This window comes from Myxine glutinosa, chromosome 9 (assembly GCF_964187855.1).
Source record: "Myxine glutinosa chromosome 9, kmMyxGlut1.1, whole genome shotgun sequence".
In the NCBI taxonomy this organism is placed as follows: Eukaryota; Metazoa; Chordata; class Myxini; order Myxiniformes; family Myxinidae; genus Myxine; species Myxine glutinosa.
In genome coordinates this window covers 138,028,883-138,049,567 of record NC_136269.1, presented here as the reverse complement: position 1 = coordinate 138,049,567, position 20,685 = coordinate 138,028,883, and the positions used below count along the sequence as shown (strand labels likewise).

The window sequence follows — 20,685 nt, the reverse complement described above, 5'->3', positions numbered from 1 at the left end:
CCCCCCTGGCGTTAATTCAGCGATTGACCGGGATTTGAACCCAGGATCCTAGGATCCTAAGCCGGCACCCTAGCCGCTAGCCCAACACCAGATTACTAAATGTAAACATCTCACATAAACACACAACATCGTGAAATATTTCCAATGGTACAACAGCTTGAGACATCCACGGAATGGTTCAGTTTGAGATCGGAATACCGAAACATTCCATAATGATGCTTATATTTCCATGATGTAGAGGAACAATTTACTCTTATCCTCAAATGCACAGGACAGGGATTTGCTTGGTCGTCATTGGTTGCAATAAGTCATCAATGATCAAACATCTTAAGATGAAAAAAGTCTTTAAAGGCACGTGATTGTTTACATATCATCACATTGTCCGTGTCTCTGTCGATGTAACACCGACTCTACAGTATCTTATTTATTTGTGCTTTGGGAAATGTGCTATAAATAAACATTTTGCTTTGTTTTGTCAATTGGGAAAACCTCTGTTGACAACCAAGGGCTCTTAGGGATGCCAATGTCCAACTCCTAACTTCCGATCCACAAGCTTAGAACGGCACTCGGTAGAGCGCATACCTCCGCCAGACTGAACAGTTTATGTTTTGTATCCCACTGTCAGGTCAGATCTGGATTCAGATCTGAACCAAAATCGAATTGGCTTGTTCTTGTCGCTTAACCAACTCGCAAACCAAGTTTTGTCATAACTCGTCCATAACTTTTTGAGATATCATCCTATATATCCTATATATATCATCCTATTGCAAAGCAGATAGCGAAAGAGAGGTGTGATGTGATGGGGGTGAGCTGCTTGAAGGATGAAGTGGGACAAATCGTTGTCGACCCAGATGGAATTAAAGGAAGATGGAAAAGATATATGGAAATGCTGTTGAATACAGAGAATGAATGGGATGGCAACATAGAGAGTCACCCAGTTTTAGGACCGGCAGAGAAGATAACTGAGAAGGAAGTTGAGGAAGCGATAAAAGCAATGAAGAGTAGAAAAGCCGGAGGGCCGACGGGAGTTGTGGGAGATATGTTGAAGGCAGCAGGAAGTTGGGGTGTGAAGAGAATGACAGAGATCTGTAATCTGGTGGTGAAAGAAGGCCGCATTCCAGTGGATTGGGAACTGAGTACCCTCGTCCCTCTATACAAGGGGAAAGGTGACCCTCTGGAGTGTGGCTCATACCGAGCGATAAAGTTATTGGAGCATGGAATGAAGGTATTGGAAAGGGTGTTGGAGAGGAGGATAAGGAAGAAAGTGAAGATCGACGAAATGCAGTTTGGATTTATGCCAGGAAGAGGAACGACAGACGCACTTTTCATTGTGAGGCAGTTGCAGGAGAAGTACATGGAGAAGAGGAAGAAGTTGTTTCTTGGGTTTGTTGATCTGGAGAAAGCATTCGATAGGGTTCCACGCAAAGTATTGACATGGGCATTGAGGAAGTTAGGAGTGGAGGAATGGTTGATCAGAGTAGTGATGGCAATGTACAAAAGAGCGCGCACAGCTATAAGGACAAAGGACGGGAACAGTGGTGAGTTTGAGGTGAAGGTGGGAGTGCATCAGGGGTCGGTACTAAGTCCACTACTATTTGTAGCTGTGATGGAGGTGCTGGCTCAGAACGTAAAGGAGGGTTTACCGTGGGAGTTGTTGTATGCAGATGATCTGGTGTTGATTGCGGAAAGTATGGATGGACTGAAGGAAAAGATGAACACGTGGAAGGAATGTATGGAGACAAAAGGTCTGAAGGTGAATATCGGAAAGACGAAGGTGATGGCAAGTGGTAAAGCATGTGGTGAGGTGGAAAGAACTGGGAAGTGGCCCTGTGCTGTGTGTAGGAAGGGTGTCGGAGTGAACTCCATTCAGTGTACAATGTGCGCTGAGTGGGTTCATCAAAAATGTAGTGGTCTGAGAGGGTCATTAACCAGTGTGGCAGCTACATTCAAATGTAAGGTGTGCACAGAGGGAGCTGCAGATGGAGGAAATGTTGAGTTGGATCTTGGAGACGGCGTGAAGCTGGAAGGTGTGAAAACATTTTGCTACCTCGGAGACATGCTGAATGGAGAAGGTGGATCGGACTCGGCAACGGTTGCTCGAGTGAGATGTGCATGGAAGAAGTTTCGGGAATTGAGTGGCGTGCTGATGATGAGGGGAGTGTCGTTGAAGCTGAAGGGAAAGGTGTATGCTGCATGTGTGAGACGTGTTATGATTTATGGGAGCGAGACATGGGTAATGAACGTAGAGCAGCAACGAAGGTTGGAAAGGGTGGAAATGTGAATGGTTCGACGGATGTGCGGAGTATCGTTGAGAGAGAGGAAGACAAATGATGAATTGCGAAAGATGATGGGAATCGAGCCTGTGATTGATGCTGTGAAGAGGAACAGGTTGAGATGGTTTGGTCATGTGTTGAGGAAGGATGAAAGTGACTGGTTGAGAAGAGTGATGGAAATGAATGTAGAAGGAAGTAGAAGACGGGGAAGACCGAGAAAGACTTGGCTAAAGATGGTGGAAGAAGTAATGCGGGCAAGGGGGTTAACAAGGAGAGATGCAGAAAATAGGGCAAAATGGAGAAGATTGTCATGGGGACCGCAAGGCTAACCCCCGCTCTAGCAGGGAAAATGGCCTTTAAAATGCATGTTGTTTGTTGTTGTATATCAGTTTTGGCCCCATCACTCAATGGTGAAGAATCACTTTGAAAGTTAAAAAAGTTCTCGGATCCAGATCTTCACCAAAATTGAATAAATTCTTCCTTGTCACACACTCTTCTTCTTCTAACTTCTGCTTCCAGTCCCTCGAGTGAGGAAGCGACTTCGACCTCTGCACGGCATCAAAGTTTAAGTATTTTCCCATTCGTGTCTTTGTCAAATTTCCGCTCGTTATTTTATTGTGTATGTGTTACTGTGTGTTTCTAGTTAGCTTTGCTTTGTAATTCGTGCAAACTTGTGCATAATTAATAGTTTTCTGTTTGCACCGCGTGCGCGGCCTGGTAACTTGAGTCTTCCCTCCCCCCTTCGGTGTTTTGTGAATTTAAGTTCTTTCCTTCACTGTGTTGCTTATTTCTTAGATTTTATCTTCTCCCCTAACTTCCACGAAGCATCTACCCTTTGTCTAACGTTTTAAATACAAAAAAATTATTATTTCCTTCTCTCCTCGCAGGCCCCCACGTGTGCTGACTGTGCTGTTGTCTTGCCCGCCCCCTTTATCTTCTTTTCTTCCATCTCCAGCCGATACTCGCCTTTCCAATTCTAGTTTCCTCCATACTCATTCAACCCTTTCTCCTTCTTTCTCCGATCCATGCCCTCACTTCAGGGACTTTTCCCAGATTGTTTTTCATGGTTTTGTTAAAATATGTTTAAACTTTCCCCTGCAGTGTTTTATTCAGTGGTTTATTACAATACGCTGTTTTTCTTCCTATTTAAAAGGCTTTTTTCAATTGCCTCATCAAATCATTCCATTTCAAAAAAAGAATTCAATCTCTTACAATCCTTCCTTTCTACATTCTCTAAACTCACCTTCATTCCACCCCTCGTCTATCATTTTTAAACGGATCTCTGACTTGAAAATCACAATAAACCCAGTTTGTAATAAATGTTCGTTTTTCATTAATCATCCACTTTCTAAACTCACCCTCACCCCTCACCCCTCCCGTCCTAAACTCCCCCTCACCCCTCCCATCCTAAACTCCCCCCTCTCCCCTCCTCTCAATCTCCCCACTCACCCCTCCCCTTCAAATCTCCTCCCCCCTCCTATCTTTCTCCAATTTCCCCCCCCCCCCTCCCTCCTCCTCCTCTCCCTTCTATCTCATACCTCCAACTCCTCCAACTTTCGACTTTGCTCTGCCCCCCCTCCTCAAAACAACACCTCACTGTGCCTCATCCCATCACCATCAAACCTTTTGTCCTCCTCATCCTTTCCTTTCTCCTAACTCTTCTGCAATCTCCGACACACTATCAACAGCTCTCCCTACCTCCCCCTCTCACCCCTCATCTTACCCTACCCCTCCCCTCCCCTGTCCTGTACCCGATGCTCCCCCTCCCTCATCCTTAACGGTATGGACCTCAAACATCCTGGGCCTTCGCTCAAACCTGATTGATTTCTCCATACAGGTTGCTTCTGACAAACCAGACGTAATCTGCTTAACAGAAACTTTCCTCTTTCAAGATGTCTGATTCCTTCATATCTCTTTCTGTGCCCTTCTCTCCTGACAAGGTGAAGTTTTTGTCAAACCTCGACTCTGATTCTGCAACTGGACCAGACAGCATCAGGCCACGGGTCCTAAAATCCTGCTCTGCCGCTCTATCTCACCCTCTCTCTGTTCTCTTCACCCTCTCTTTTGCTCAAGATCATCTGCTTGGAAATCAGCCAACATTACCGCTTTACACAAAAAAGGTGCAAAAACAGATCCTTGCAAATACAGACGAATCAGCCTGCTCCCAATAATCAGCAAAGTCATGGAATCCATCATTGCTTCGGATATCAAGTCCTTCCTCTTCTCCAATGGCTTGATCTCGGATCATTAATCTGGATTCAGACCAAGTCATTCTACTTGAGAGATGCTGCTTCTGCTGTTTGGATGGAGGTCCTCAATGCCAAACAGGAAATCAGAGCTGTCTCCCTTGACATATCACTTGCCTTCGATATGGTCTGGCACCCAGCTCTGCTCACCAAACACTCCTCCTATGGTATTCATGGAAACGTCCACGCATGGCTCGTGGACTTCCTCTCTGGTCGTAGTCAACGTGTGGCCCTGAATGGATTTCTCTCATCTCCCATTTCTGTTCAGGCTGGAGTTCCCCAAAGTAGTGTTCTAGCTTTTTCTGGTCTTCATCAATGATCTCTCCGACTCTCTCACAAATCCTCCCTATCTCTTTGCTGATGACTCCACTCTCTGCCGCTCCATACCTCATCCCTCAGATCGGCAGTCTGCAGCCTCCTCACTCTCTGCAGACCGGGACAAAATCACAGACTGGGCAAACAAGTGGAACATGTCTTTCAATCCTGACAAATCTCACACTCTTACGATGTCTCTCCGAAAAGATCGACTGGACAACCCTCCCATCTACTTTCTCAACAATCCTCTCCAAGAAGTTCTGTCGCTCAAGCTTTTGGGTCTCACTATCTGCCATGATCTTTCCTGAGAAAACCACATTTCCAAGCTGGCCTCCAAAGCCAGTCACCGACTGGGCATCCTCCGTCGTGCAAAGTCCTTCCTTGGCACACATGAGCTCCTCACCACAAACAAGGCTTTCATCTGCAGCTCAATGGAATAATGTTCTCCCCTCTGGGCTGGTGCTCCTGCCTCACACCCAGCTCGGCTTCACGCTGTTGAAACCAAAGCTTTCAGAATCATTGGAATCTCCCGCGATGAAGCTAACTCCGAGGGCCTTTCACTCACTCACCGCAGGCAGGTTGGTGGTGTTTCTGTCTTCTACAGACTCATCTCCGGCCTTGCTCCCCCAGCTCTAGCTGTGCCCTGTCCCCCAAATATTCCTACAGGTCGCACAATATCTGCTAGTAACCCTCTTATGGTTAAACTACCAAAATCAAGACTCTCTGCTCACCTTCACTCCTTCATTCCTTCATTCCTCTTTTCTCCAACCTCTGGAAGAAACTCCCTCACTCTCTTCAATCCCACTCCTCCCTCCAGGTCTTTAAAACAGCTGTTCGCCGTCGTCTCTTGTCTTCCCCCAACCAAAACCTTGATCTTTTCTACCCCCATTAATTCACCCCAGATCCACTTTTTTGAAATACCGACTTCTTTCCTGGAAGTCCTAGCAGTGTCCCTGTGTTTTATACCTCTCCCACCCCACCTCGCCCCTCTTGATCTCCCCCCCCCGCCCCCCACCCCTTCCCATGTCTCCTCCCCCCCAAGCCCTATCCCTCCCACAGATCTCCCGATGTCCCTGTTCTCTACTGTTGTGCTTGTGTGCTTCCCTCTCTCTCCCCATCTTGTCTCCCGCTCCCTTTATCATATGTTTTATGTCAGTTTTGTTTTTTTGTGATTATGTTAGCTCTTACACGAGCCTCGATCTTGAATACAAAAAAATAAAGTAAAAATAAAACCTGTCCACCAAGGTTCGTTCAAATTCGTCCACAACTTTTTGAGATATCCTGTTCGCAGACTGACAAACAAACGGACAGAAAGTCTGTCAGACAGTCATGGGTGAATCCATCTCAACCCAACTTCGGTGGCGGAGGTATAATTCAGGTTATGGGCAGCATGGACTAGTGCGAGTGTACTATGGGACCATGAAACTGGCACCTGAGATGTCACATGATAGTGTTGCTGCTGTTGTTGGTGTTTAGCCCTGAACGGTTCTCTTGAACAAACCTACGGCACGGAGACAGCCGATCGATCTCACAGGAGCAACCCAGCTGTAGAGATCCCCCACATCCAGGATGGTGTACCCCATCTTCACGAAGGCAGGGCCGTGACATTATGAGAGAGAGAGAGAGAGGGCAAGGGGGAAGAGAGAGAGAGAGAGAGAGGGCAAGGGGGAAGAGAGAGAGAGAGGGCGAGAGGGCGAGAGGGCGAGAGGGCGAGAGAGAGAGAGAGAGCAAGGGGGAAGAGAGAGCAAGGGGGAAGAGAGAGCAAGGGGGAAGAGAGAGAGAGAGAGAGGGCAAGGGGGAAGAGAGAGAGAGAGAGGGCAAGGGGGAAGAGAGAGAGAGAGGGCAAGGGGGAAGAGAGAGAGAGAGGGCAAGGGGGAAGAGAGAGAGAGGGCAAGGGGGAAGAGAGAGAGAGGGCAAGGGGGAAGAGAGAGAGAGAGGGCAAGGGGGAAGAGAGAGAGAGAGGGCAAGGGGGAAGAGAGCGAGAGGGCGAGAGGGCGAGAGAGGGCGAGAGAGAGAGAGAGAGAGAGAGAGAGAGAGAGAGAGAGAGAGAGAAGAGGGAAAGGGCCGGCCCAAGGAGACCAATTGGCACTCTGACCGTGACTGTGCTGCCCTGACGACCGGGCACAGCAGGGAAGATTTGGCCCCCGACTTGCATTGGGGTGTACAACCACCGCGAAGAGGCGTCCCCGATAGTTGTGATGTGATAGTGTGAGGAACATTGCTGGAGTATGGAGGAATTTCTGACCAACAAACGCCATAATTAGTGTTTTGGTCCTACTCATATCTTCCTGTAAGTATCCAAGATTGGCTGCCTACCCATATGGCTCCTATTATGGTAGTTTGTGTGTGTGCAGTCAAAATGAGAACGGACACCATTGCAGTGCAGGTATGTGCAGTAACAAGACGGTGGGCTCCTGGTGCCACCCTATCTCAACGTCGACCCCTGGGAAGGTGGAGTCCAGGACCCTGAGGCTGATGGGAGTTACTCAACAAGAGCACTAAGGGGTCCTTCACAATTATCGACATTTTCACGAGCGTACGAAACGTACGTTGGGGAGGAGGAGGGGGGGGGGGGGGTTACGACCCGGCGTACGCTTTTTAAAAAGTAAAAAAAATGCCCTCTTGCCCTTGATTCGGAAACTGACTGTATTGAAAATTTTATATGTTGTGATTTATTTTCTTGTTCGATGTGATGAAATTTCTGAATAAATTAATAAACGATAAACAAAAATTTTTTGAAGTGTACCTAAAATTCAACATCATGAACATTCCTAGAGCCGTTTAAAATACGGGGTTGTACGATCGAGCCGATCACTAGAGTATTGTGGTGCAGCGACCAACTGGTCTTTCACACCACAATGCCACTGAGCACCTTTGGTCTCCATGCTCAAAGTTTCTAGCTGGAGTGTCTCTGGAGAAAGTATCCCACCAGCCAAGCAGAACCTTCCTGATGAGGAAAAAGATGAGAAGGAACAGACCGTATTCAATAATGCACGAGATCGGCTCAACCAATACTGGGATGGAAAGGTCCATGATGGGTTTCGGATTTCTTCAAAGGGGGTCACTCGGGGTGAAGATGGTGGAGCAACAGGTAGATATGAGATTACCGAGGATATGTTCAGATCTAGCATGAAAGGCATCTGTGATAACGAACAGTTATCATCCAATTTGGAGGAATGGAAACACATATGGATCGGCGATATGGCTTTGTCTGCTTCCGGAAGGAGATGATTGTAGATGAAGTGAGAGCTGTGAATGTATGGAAGCTACCCACTGGCGACAAATGGCTCTTCCCTCCCATAACACCAGACCCGGAGTGTCCTGGCCACTACATGACCCGACATCAGCTGTCAAGAACTTTGGCATTCAGCAACCCTGATCAACATGTGAAGGATACAATCAAAAGTTGCAACAAACGCAGGTATGTCGACACCACTACACCAGTATAGCTGATGGAGACAAACACATCAAGCTCATCCACGGTGGTGTTCGGGCATTCAACAGGACTGACCAACCAGCTGAAAAGCAACACCGATGTCCAGTCTGTAATGCAAACTACCCAACACGGTACCAGCTCCTCAAGCACCAGAACAAAGCTAACCACAAGCAGAACTAGAGGTTCCAGGGAACCTGAACTCAACTGGTCTATATCAATATGGTTAGAATATGCATAACAGAACCACAAACTACATAGTTTATATGTGCTAAAAAATATATGACAAAAATTGATTTTTCAATATGGCCGCCCTGCCACGCCCATTTTTGGGCGTGCAACGCCCAAATGCAATCCCAAACTCGTTTATGTCTTAAAGATGCTGCGTAACAAGTTTCATCAAATTTAATCTTTAAGATTTGTGACTTTTAGAGCGTAGACGTCGAATTGTTTACAGACGACAGACAGACAGACAGATGACAGATGGACGACGGACACTGGGTGTCGACAAAAACTCAGCTGGACATAGTCCCGTTGAGTTAAAAAGGGCAGGCCAGCTACAGGAAAAAAAAATTGACTGTATATCGACCAAATTCTAGGCCTAACTCTCGTCTTGAAGAAGCAACGCATTACATGGGGAATCCCCACATGATCGGCGTGTTTTTTTTTTTGTAAACAGTTCTACTCGGGCGGTTGTATGTATTTCAATCAATCATTTAATATTCATTTCATCATTTTTCTGTTTGATTCCATCTTGACACACCCCCGAAACCTAGACTCGGAAATACCGGGATGGTGTCCGGCGGGGGAAAGTTTCACCCTAGTTTAAGTTTAAAGCGTAGTAGAATAATTTAATATTGATTTGATTTGTTCACTTTTAAAAGCCGATAGTGAGCTGGAAAAAGTGAATTTACACATATATTTTAATAGTAATTCTAAACAATGGTACCTTCTCACAACCTGGAGGCTAGCTGGCTACATGCACCACAAGGTGAAATACCGTGATGTGACATGGTTGATAGTTTACATATATATTAAAAAGATAATTTACATATATATTTTAATAGTAATTCCAAACAATGGTACCTTCTCACAACCTGGAGGCTAGCTGGCTACATGCACCACAAGGTGAAATACCTTGATGTCACATGGTTGATAATTTACATATATATTAAAAAGATAATTTACATATATATTTTACATAAAAATATAATATTTTTATATTTTTCTATTTTACATAATAACATATTTAACATATTTTTTAATAACATATTTTTAAAATAACATATTTAAAATATATATTTTTTCATATTTTAATATTGATATTTTAATATTTAATAAAATTTTATATTTAATAATTTATGTAATTAATGTAATTTTTAAATAATTTATAATTTTAATAATAATTAAATAATTTTAATAATTTAATACTTATTTTAAATATTTAATATTTTAAATTTAATATTTAATATTGATATATTTTCAAATTTTAATATAATATTTTTAATATAATATATTTTAATATTGTCATATTTTTCATATTTTTTTTAATAACATTTTTTAATAACATATTTTTACACAACATATTTACATAATATATTTTACATATATATTTTACACAAAAAAAGATAATTTACATATATATTTTAATAGTAATTCCTAACAATGGTACCTTCTTAACCTAGAAGCGAGCTAGCTAGCTACATGCACCACAAGGTGAAATACCATGATGTGACATGGTTGATAATTTACATATATATTTAAAAGATAATTTATATATATATTTTACATAAAAATATTATATTTTTATATTTTTATATTTTACATAATAACATATTTAACATATTTTTTAATAACATATTTTTTAAATAACATGTTTTTTAAAAATATTTTTTTCATATTTTAATATTGATATTTTAATATTTAATAAAATTTAATATTTAATTTTAATAATTTATGTAATTATGTAATGTAATTATGTAATTATGTAATTTATGTAATTTTTTTATAATTGAAAATTTTTATAACAATTAAATAATTTTAATAACTTCATATTTAATACTTATTTTAAATATTTAATATTTTTAATTTAATATTTAATATTGATATATTTTCAAATTTTAATATAATATTTTAAATATAATATATTTTAATATTGTCATATTTTTCATATTTTTTTTAATAACATTTTTTAATAACATATTTTTACATAACATATATATTTATAATATAAATATGGTACCATAATAATATATTTTACATAAAAAAAGATAATTTACATATATATTTTAATAGTAATTCCCAACAATGGTACCTTCTCAACCTCGAAGCGAGCTAGCTACATGCACCATAAGGTGAAATACCATGATGTGACATGGTTGATAATTTACATATATATTTAAAAGATAATTTATTTATTTTTTTTACATAAAAATATAATATTTTTATATTTTACATAACATATTTAACATATTTTTTAATAACATATTTTTTAAATAATAGTTTTTAAATATTTTTTTCATATTTTAATATTGATATTTTAATATTTAATAAAATTTAATATTTAATAATTTTAATAATCTATGTAATTATGTAATGTAATTATGTAATGTAATTTTTTAATAATTGAAAATTTTAATAATAATTAAATAATTTTAATAACTTCATATTTAATACTTATTTTAAATATTTCATATTTTTAATTTAATATTTAATATTGATATATTTTCAAATTTTAATATAATATTTTAAATATAATATATTTTAATATTGTCATATTTTTCATATTTTTTTTTATAACATTTTTTAATAACATATTTTTACATAACATATATATTTATAATATAAATATGGTACCATAATAATATATTTTACATATATATTTTACATAAAAAAAGATAATTTACATATATCTTTTAATCGTAATTCCCAACAATGGTACCTTCTCACAACTGAGAAGCGAGCTAGCTACATGCACCACAAGGTGAAATACCATGATGTGACATGGTTGAACACGATTGGACAATCGTAACAATTCACTGTTGGGTGATTTGACGTTCGTGAGAAATAATTCGGTGATCAAACATATATTCTTCGTTTTTATTTAATATGTTCATGATGCTCAAATACCATAGAAAAAATGTCGGAATATTGTGGTGAGTGAATACGTGCCTGTTTATTTTATGCTCCATATCCAAGCGGCACCGAGACAGGAATCTGACGTTTTACTGACATCTGACGTTTTACTGTACCTGTATTGGAAATACGTAACTGAGCAATTTCCAGTGAGTAGGCCTACCAATCTGATGAGGTACTGTCACGGACACTTCGGTATTAAAAGATGCAAAAAATATCAACATTTTTCTTGTACACTTTTGGGGGGAGGGGGGGGGGTCATGAAAAAGAGTACTCTTTGTACACTTGTGAAAATGTCTAATTGTGAAGGACCCCTCAGTGCAAGGCTTGTTCCCTCTCCTACTGCAGACCGGGTGGTGGCCCGAGCGGTCTTTCACCGCCTCACTCGGGGTGCGGGGGAGGGGCAAGTGGAGGCTCAGAGGTCAGACCCCAACAACAGTTCGCCGTCACGTGACAATAAATTGATCTCCTGTAAATGAATATATTCTGGGATTTATTTTCTCTTTATTTTAATCATTAAAATAATATTCTGTCTGTGACCACCGGGTTCACTAGCACGACCCCCTGGCCCCCTCTTTTCGATAATGCTGGCTACGTCACTGCATGCCATGTGTCCTGTATAATATACTTAACCACGTGTTGAGCTCATATAAAGCGCGGGAACAGTCATTGTGAGACCGTATGACGTCATACACTTCCACCAAAATGCCGTCCCATGACCAAGCTGCGGGTGATAATTTAATAATTACATTACCTTAAATCACGTGACGATATTTTCCATCATCTCATCAGGCCTATTTAATGAAGGGAGATTGCGCGATCTCACGTCGACCGAGCAGATAACGTGGTTAACGGCAGATAACCTGGTTAACCCAACGACCGGTCGTACCTGCGGTTTGTGTCCGCGAGTACACTGCGGTGGTCTCATATCATGTACGTCATGTTGTACCATCACACGTCATTTCATTCATACACAATGTACCACCTAATTAATGAATTAACGATCCGCCGCCATGGAAAGTCTCGATTCAGAAAGTCTTTCCCTCGTTATCACCGATCTGCACTCGCGGGTTAAAATTAGCGGCAAAACGCTTCGGCCCTACCGAATAAGCACCGGGCCGTGCCGGTCGCGACCCCTCGCTCCTTCCCGCCTCCGTCACGCCGACCCCGGTCTGGCTTTGACCCGGTCCCGGACGAGGACCAGAACCCGGGGACCGCATCGCCCGCGCTGGGTCCATGCTCTGTGCTCGCAGCGCCGCGCAACAAACGGCGCAACTTTGGCACACGCCCTCCGAAAACACGCGCCTCATGAATATTAATCAGCAACGCCCCTCACCGTCCAGGCTCACAACTTTGAGACACGCCCTCCGAAAACACGCGCCTCATGAATATTAATCAGCAACGCTCCTCACCGTCCAGGCTCGCAACTTTGGGTCACGCCCTCCGAAAACACGCCCCTCATGAATATTAATCAGCAACGCTCCTCACCATCCAGGCTCGCAACTTTGGGACACGCCCTCCGAAAACACGCCCCTCATGAATATTAATCAGCAACGCTCCTCACCATCCAGACTCGCAATTTTGGGACACGCCCTCTGAAAACACGCCCCTCATGAATATTAATCAGCAAGCTCCTCACCATCCAGGCTCGCAATTTTGGGTCACGCCCTCCGAAAACACGCGCCTCATGAATATTAATCAGCAACACCCCTCACCGTCCAAGCTTGCAACTTTGGGACATGCCCTTCGATAACATACACCTCATGAATATTAATCAGCAACACCCCTCACCATCCAGACTCGCAACTTTGGGACACGCCCTCCGAAAACACGTGCCTCATGAATATTAATCAGCAACGCCCCTCACCATCCAGGCTCGCAATTTTGGGACACGCCCTCTGAAAACACGCCCCATATGAATATTAATCAGCAAGCTCCTCACCGTCCAGACTCGCAACTTTGGGACACGCCCTTCGAGAACACGCACCTCATGAATATTAATCAGCAACGCCCCTCGCCGAGCTTGTCGGGGGTGGGATTACATAGGCGTGACCAGTGTGTCTTCTGTTTCCGATTGGTTGAAGCAGTTTAAACAGCAACTCGGGGAGGAGTATTTGAAGGACAGGTACGAGTCTGGTTGCCTTTTCGTTTCCAGGCTAATGTATCAGAGCGACGCATCTGCGTACAGGCAACCTCAGTGTGTGTGAAACGAGTCTCTAATTTCCCTCTCCCCGGGATCAGTGAGAAAGTTCATGTACTTCCAGTATCTCCCTCCTGGTGAAACTTCCAAAATCCAGGCTCATTGCACACATCTACTTCCATTTGTGGAAGTGCCTTCCGGCTCCAGGGAATGTTCAATCCCATCCTTTCCTCCAGCTTTTCCAGTGGGTGGTACAGCACCCACAATAACCCAACCTTGTTACTCACAGGTATTTCCTCCTCTTCCTGTTCATTCAGCCCACTCGTTGCCCCACCCCTGGGTACGTGTTGCCTTTTTGTCATAGATTCACTCATGGAAAGAATACATGATTATTTTACACACAAACATTCACTAAAACTTTCACGGGCGTACCGGAAGGAAATCAAGCTCCGACGCGCACAAACACAATGCCTTTCCAAAGCACACAAATCCTGAGCAGCAGTTCCTGGAACTTTATTGTCATTGTTCTCATTCCAAAAACGAAATAATAAAAACTGTCATCATCAATCATCCATCGGACAGACTTTATCGTTGACGGGAATTTTTTTATTTTATCCAAATATCAAACTACTACAAATCAAACCAAAAGCCTATTATTCACACACCCCACCACAAGGAGCTTAATCCTTTATTTCTGCAAAAAAAAAAATTAAAATTAAAACTTTGTGATGAATCCATATTGAACTTATAACGAGCAAAGGAGCACGTCCTTCCTCGCACGCACACACAACCGTTTGCTTGTACTGTACGTAGTAGGTCGTAACTTACAAAATATAATCCTTCGGTTATTGAGCCAGTGCAATCAAGTTTTAAAAATAATAATAATAATAATAATAATTAATCAGCATATTTACACATTCACAAACATGTTTGTCTCCAATGTACAATTTGATTGGGATCAATTAATCCTCAATAAATATACAGGTAATCAAAGATTCGAACAACGGAGGGAGGGAGTATGTTTGATGAGCAATTGAGAAGACGAGTGATTTTTTTGAGGGGAAGAAAGAAATGGAGTGAAGGAGAAGAGTAAAAGGGGAAAGATAATTTAAATAACTTGAAGCACTTTCATAAGACAATCATTCGGGGTCGAGTCGGTTGTCCCAAGACGCAGATCATGAGGACGGACTTCTTGCATCATCTCCTTGTGAGGATCGAACAGTTAACATTGGCAAATGTGATCCAGCAGAGACTTCTCATGTCCAAGTGAAAAAGAAATTAATCACAGGACTAATTTGTCCTGAAAGTGGACAGGTACCGAATGAACAACCACGTCCCTTACCTAGAGACCGATGGAATTGGCGAGGGTCTCCAGGAAGCGACCAAACGGAACATGCGGATCATTCTGCGTGGACCCCTGCTATCTCAGCGCCCAGTTACCTGTCGACCACAAACATCTTCAACACACCGAAAAAAAAAGAAAAAAATTTAAGACCGACCTGGAAGCCTTAAGCACCACTGAACATGCCAAGGTCACACCGACAATGAACTACGGGTGTAGAACATGATGTTATCAGAAGGAAAAGGAAAACCCAACATCACAAACACCAAACCACATGCACCACCACCACACCTTTTCTGGTGCAACGGCTGCAGAGAAACGTGCATTCCGAAGGACATTGCAGGTGAGCACTTCAAAAAGTCTAACTTGTAAACTAGAGCGAGAGGGACAAATAAACCAAACATTGAGCCCATGATTTCCAGTGCAAAGACCAAGGAATGAGAAAATACGTTTAGTAAATTGGTTTCCCCGAGTAGTGCCACCTTTTCCTGCCGAGAACGCCTGTACTGAGCACCTGGTGCAAGAGGATCTCTCGTTGGTCCACCAACGTGAAAATCTCAGGGTCGGTTCAGTCACATGACGTTCGGAATCCCTCGATCGTATACTCCGTACAACAAAACATAGATCAAGAAACAACTCCATTCAATTGAATCCTTGGGAGTGGGGGACCTCAAAAAAACCTGAAACAAATGATGAAATGTCACAAAACGCCACAATTACATAATTTAAACACTTACAAAGCGTCCTTGAGATTCGAGAGTTTCCCAGTTAAGTTCTGGATCCAGTGGACTAAGACTTGGACTCGGGTTTTCTAGCCAGGTCTTGTGGATCATCCAGTGTAGACGCATCGACACAAATGGCCTGATCGACGTCGAGAATGTCACGGAGAGACGCGCACTCATGAGGGTGAATGCGGCAGGCGAGAAGGAAGCGTTCCCCAGGAGGTGGAAAAGCATCGGATCACGACCGGAACAACCCGGCCTGGGAATTCAAGCGGGATGATAATCGTGGAATTCGACCACGGCCAGGTCTGGGAATTCAAGCAGGATGATAATCGTGGAATTCGACTACGGCCAGGTCTGGGAATTCAAGCAGGATGATAATCGTGGATTCCGGCAGGTCTGTGCAGCCCGGTGCCCCGCTAATTATACGCTTCACCTCAGGAATTACAGGCTGTCCCTTGACATCTATCACATCCACATTTCAAAGGGCCACTCAGACAAACCTTGATACACCACCTACCTCAGCCCAAAATGCCAATGGAAAAGCAACGATCAAACAGAGTTTTCTAAACACTTCCGCCTACCACCTCACTCCCCCTCCTCAAACGAAGAGCAATTTACTCAGGGTCATACTCCCCTCAGTGTTAACATCTGCCAGTAGAAACAAATCAATGTAACCTCATGTCCTCAAGACAAAACATAAATCACAGTGCATAACCAAGTCGAATGACACCTGCAAGGCCGGAGGGCCGACAACTTTTTCTTCCCCCCATTTTTTTTTTTAAAGAATAATATTCACAAAATGCCCGCAACCGAACGATGTACAAGGAAAACGGCCTGGACTTGTGTAGTTGGACGCACCTCAACGATGGAGGCCCCCATAGTTCTCCCAACTGGTGGAAAAAGGGACGTGGAATCCAGGCCGTGAAATTAGTCAGATAAGGAAGCATGAGATGAGAGCTGGTAAAGTGCGCCAATAACCTGCCAAGACTCTTTGGTGATGATGCAGCAAATGGTGAGGAGCGACTATAACATCCAGTGTGGAATTACTCATAAAGAAGCTGCCAAGCAAACGGCAAGTTACCCGAGTTACAGCGTGGCCAGAGAAACGGAGAGACATTTACATTTGTGATTGTAAAAGAAAACCGCAAACATCTTGTAGGCCGCAGCTGTACAAGAGAGGAGAAACGAAACAGACGGGGACCCAACGGAGCCAAATGTCGGTGATCAAACATCTCGGCCACCAGGGTCTCCATCATCTGGCTCCTTGCCAGGAACCTCAACATTGACCCACTCCCTGAGTCTGCTGGACCGTTGGATCGCTTCAACCACGGTCAGCATGTACAGCCCATCCTCAAAGGTAGCGGCCGATTCCAAGGGGCAATGGTCGCAGAAGCGACGTTCCACTCCGGCTTCGAACACTGCACGAAGCTCGTGAACCGTGTGGACGAGGCCTCGCAGATAGGGCTCTGGAATGAGACTCGACGCGGCTTCAGAAGAACTGGGAAACGACGGAAGCTTTGTGCTATCCCGAAGAATCAGTCGTTCTCCATCAGGGCTTGTACGGCCCAGGGCACGAACACTGAACTGACTCCTTTCATACTGCTCGTCAAAGAACATCTTGCGTTGTCCCTGAAAATCTTCGGAATTCTCTTCTTCATCCTTTGCAGCTACTCTCACCCTTTGCCTTCTCACATCTTTGTCTTCATAAACGATTCTCTCAGGTGTATCTTCCTCCAAATTAAGCTTTAAGCTATTGTTTTTTTGCAAATTCAGCTGTTCCTCAATCATGTCATCTTCGTACAACTCGCCCTCCTGTTCTTCCTCTTGACTTTGCAAATCTTCGTCCTCATCATGATATTTGTCTTCATCACCTTGAAGAGCTCTATTTGAGATTGAAATGGAGGGTCCATTGATATGTAGATACAAGTCCGCTCCTCGTGCCGTCAACCTTCCCCTGGAGCCCACAATCATGAGTTCGTGCACCGAGGTGCCGGGCACATTGAAATTGAGTGTGACACTCGCGCAAGTCCCACCATCGAGTGCGAGCTGGAACGTACAGAAATCGTCGCTGGTCACATGGCGTACGCCACGCACACCAGTGGTCTGCCGAGCGAGCGTCAGGAGGAGACCATGCGCGCGGCGGGCCCTCCGTCCCGTTAAGAAAGTGATTAGATCGATGATGTAGCCACCAAAGGCGTGCAACGCCCCACCACCCATGAGCTCGTCACATTGCCAACTGTAGCGCTGCTCAAGCAGGCTGGCACCGTGCACGCGAGCCTCGCACACGGCGGGAGCACCGACACACCCACGTTGGATAAGCTGGCGCATGCGGCGGAAGGCCGGAAGCATGCGCAGGACATTACCCATGAGGCTCAGGAGCTGAGGGTAATAACGAGCGGCCTCCACCATCTCGAGAGCATCTTCAGAGGTCGCAGGCTTCTCGCACACCACGTTTTTACCGATTCCTTCGGGAGGGTATGGTGGAATATACAGTGGGATGAGAAATGACCGGATTCGTCCATACAATACGAGGTCGGGATATTCTGGTCTGCATTTAATCATCTGCTGCACAATTCATACAACTCGGGGCTGAGCCAACTATAACATTTTTATAAACTCTCTTGAACTTCCTTTTCCAAAGAAACATTTGAAATGGTCCATCAAAACTGTCTAACAACTTACACAACAACCACCCAAAACACATCTGCATTGTTTGAACAAAATGAATGCACAAACGCAAAATGGGCCGTCCACTTATTACATACTAGCAGAAGTACCTGGCGTTGCCGGGCAGGGAGTGGAGGGGAGGGGAGGGTAAAGGGGGAGGGAGGAGAGGGGGCGAGGGGGGAGACAGGAGAGGAAGGGGGTTCATATATATGCTGATGGGTGAATGGGGTGAATGTGGCATTCATCACGTTTCTGAGGTGAGTGTGATGCCGATCAGCAAGAAGAAGAAGCCGTATTACCAACTTCGTTCACTTCCGGAATTGTTTGATTTCTTTGTATTCAAATGTCTGGTGATTGTTTTGTATTTATTTATGCGAATGTGTACTTGTATATAACTGTCATTAATTTTAAAAGGCTTAGGCACTATCGAGCGATTTTTTTTCAAAATTATTATTATTATTATTTTGCCTAAAACACTCCCAGGCACTCACTGATGAACCTCTGAAAGTTTGACGAAGATCCGTTCAGCCATCTCTGAGAAAAATGGCGACACAGTCAGACAGACACACACACAGACATCTCTGTTATAGTTATATAGTCGATGTCGACATGGCAGGATTTGTTTTTACACCCCATACGAAGCATCATAAATACTCTCAACGAACTTTCAGACTTTCTTTTTCCACACCACATGGCTGACAGGATGGCCGAGAGGCGCGCACACTCACCTGTAAGCTATCTAGCCCGGATTTGAATCCGACCCAGCTATAAACTGTCATCCCGGTGTTTCCCAGGCAGGGCGATTCATAAAGGTGTGCGCCCTCCCTCGGGTGGACGTTAAACTGGACCAAAGATCCCATGGTGTCCTTTGCGAAGGGTACGGGTGCATTCACCGGTACAATGGGCAAAACAATTCCAAATTCCTGCCAGAATCAGTAGGGGGCACTGCATTAGCGGCACAGCTGCGTTCCCAGTAACGATGCTGTCTAGTGATGTCCGGATACTATTCCTAGATTCCTGCACACTTCCCTATACCCATTAATCTCCCACCATCCCCATCCCACCCTTAACCTGCACCCTCCAAGTGAGACCATAATAGATAGATGTCTCCCATTCAACACAACGTCATCGCTATTTTCAGCTTACCCAGGACCCCCAAGACCCCCAGAACCCCCATTTTCCTTCCACCTCACCTACCCAAGCTCTTGACGGCGATCTGACGTGTGAGCGATGGTGGGATGTGGATGCACACGAGGTCCACCCGATGGTTCAGGAGCACATCGTCGATGCGAATGCTGAAGAAAGGTACTTGCATTTCACTGGCCAGATCCTCGACCTCATCTTGGGTGCGACCCCACAAAGCTTCCACCCTGAACCCCTCAGCTCGAAGCAGCGGGACCAGGACGCGGGTCGTCACACCCGTGCCGAAGACCCCGATACCCGGGAGCATGGTGGCGCGAACGTGATCCAGCTGCCCAAACTCACCTTCGTCGACCCTTCCCTCCACGTGCACCTCTGCCTCGTTCACGTGTTTCGCATCCCCTCCATGTTCCGCCAACCGGAGCCCTGGCCGTGCACTGTACGTCCAAGATGACGTCACACTCACGACCCAGGAAGTAGCACACAGTCACGTGATCACTGTACGTCCAAGATGACGTCACACTCACGACCCAGGAAGTAGCACACAGTTCGAGCGCGCCGAGCTACGAGCTTGCCGGCATTTTATAATCTCAATCGTCTTCACCGACACGGAGCAGTTCGAACACCTGGAGGGCACCTGGAGGGCAAGAGAAGAAAGAGAGAACGAGTAATATAAATATGGGGTTAAAGGTAAAGGCTCGCGAAGCCCCGGGGGTCACACACAAACTACAAAGCAGAGCGTCTGCAGTCACAGAGAACATAGTGAGCATCACGGACTCACAAACATCCGTGAATTACCTTCCACAGGTACACACGTACACGGAGAGCCGAGTTACACCTGGGACATCCAATCCCAAACGCAGCGACGGGACCTGGGATCGCCGACGTGTACTCAGCACGTACAAACGCTTACACTAAATGTACTATAACATGTCCACATATGGTATAACATCGTCACATGACCGGTCACGAGCGTGTAAAGCGACTCGTGACGTCGAAACACCCACCGGGTCAGGCCAGGCCGCCACATTCACGGGAGATCGACGCCCCGCCTTGGAGACGGCCTCGCCGCACGCGATTGGTCGAGCGCCGATGACGCGTTTTACCCGCAACGTCACGTTACAGCGAATGTGCGCTCGTCGTCGCTTAAAAAATCGCAAAAATCGCAAAAACCTTCAGCACATTAATTAGTTCAATGCGAATGGAAAGCGATAACCTTTTAATAGTAACATAGTATGGTAAATAATGCAAGGACATGTATAAATAGAG

At 44.3% G+C, this 20,685-nt stretch overlaps 2 protein-coding genes across 5 annotated transcripts in view; both read right to left on the bottom strand.

Annotated features, from left to right (window-relative positions):
• Positions 1–12,695, bottom strand: part of LOC137417196 (uncharacterized) — a 38,531-nt gene extending 25,836 nt beyond the window's left edge. Inside the window, exon 1 of the mRNA XM_068103004.2 lies at positions 12,506–12,695. Coding sequence (XP_067959105.2) covers positions 12,506–12,640 — 135 coding nt within the window. The 5' untranslated portion in view covers positions 12,641–12,695. The remainder of the gene's footprint in view (positions 1–12,505) is intronic.
• Positions 12,696–14,039: 1,344 nt separating this feature from the next.
• Positions 14,040–20,492, bottom strand: GFOD2 (Gfo/Idh/MocA-like oxidoreductase domain containing 2). Of its 4 annotated transcripts, none has more exons than XM_068103016.2 (3): positions 20,424–20,492; positions 19,474–20,053; positions 14,040–18,074 (listed from the first exon to the last, which is right to left on the bottom strand). In XM_068103016.2, exons 2-3 carry the CDS (start codon positions 19,724–19,726, stop codon positions 16,834–16,836), a joined length of 1,494 nt encoding a protein of 497 aa, XP_067959117.1. In that variant the 5' UTR covers positions 19,727–20,053; positions 20,424–20,492; the 3' UTR covers positions 14,040–16,833. The 4 variants fall into 4 exon arrangements, with proteins under 4 accessions (XP_067959117.1, XP_067959118.1, XP_067959120.1 ...); XM_068103017.2 differs by lacking the exon at positions 20,424–20,492 and adding an exon at positions 20,215–20,353; XM_068103019.2 differs by lacking the exon at positions 20,424–20,492 and adding an exon at positions 20,236–20,290.
• Positions 20,493–20,685: the final 193 nt, after the last annotated feature.

Bases quoted from the DNA above. Each gene is read 5' to 3' on its own strand.
- GFOD2 (XM_068103016.2), bottom strand. From the start codon at position 19,726: ATGCTCCCGGGTATCGGGGTCTTCGGCACGGGTGTGACGACCCGCGTC. The intron at 18,075-19,473 runs GTAGGTGAGGTG...ACCCTCCCGAAG, and splicing joins GATCGCCGTCAAGAGCTTGG to GAATCGGTAAAAACGTGGTG.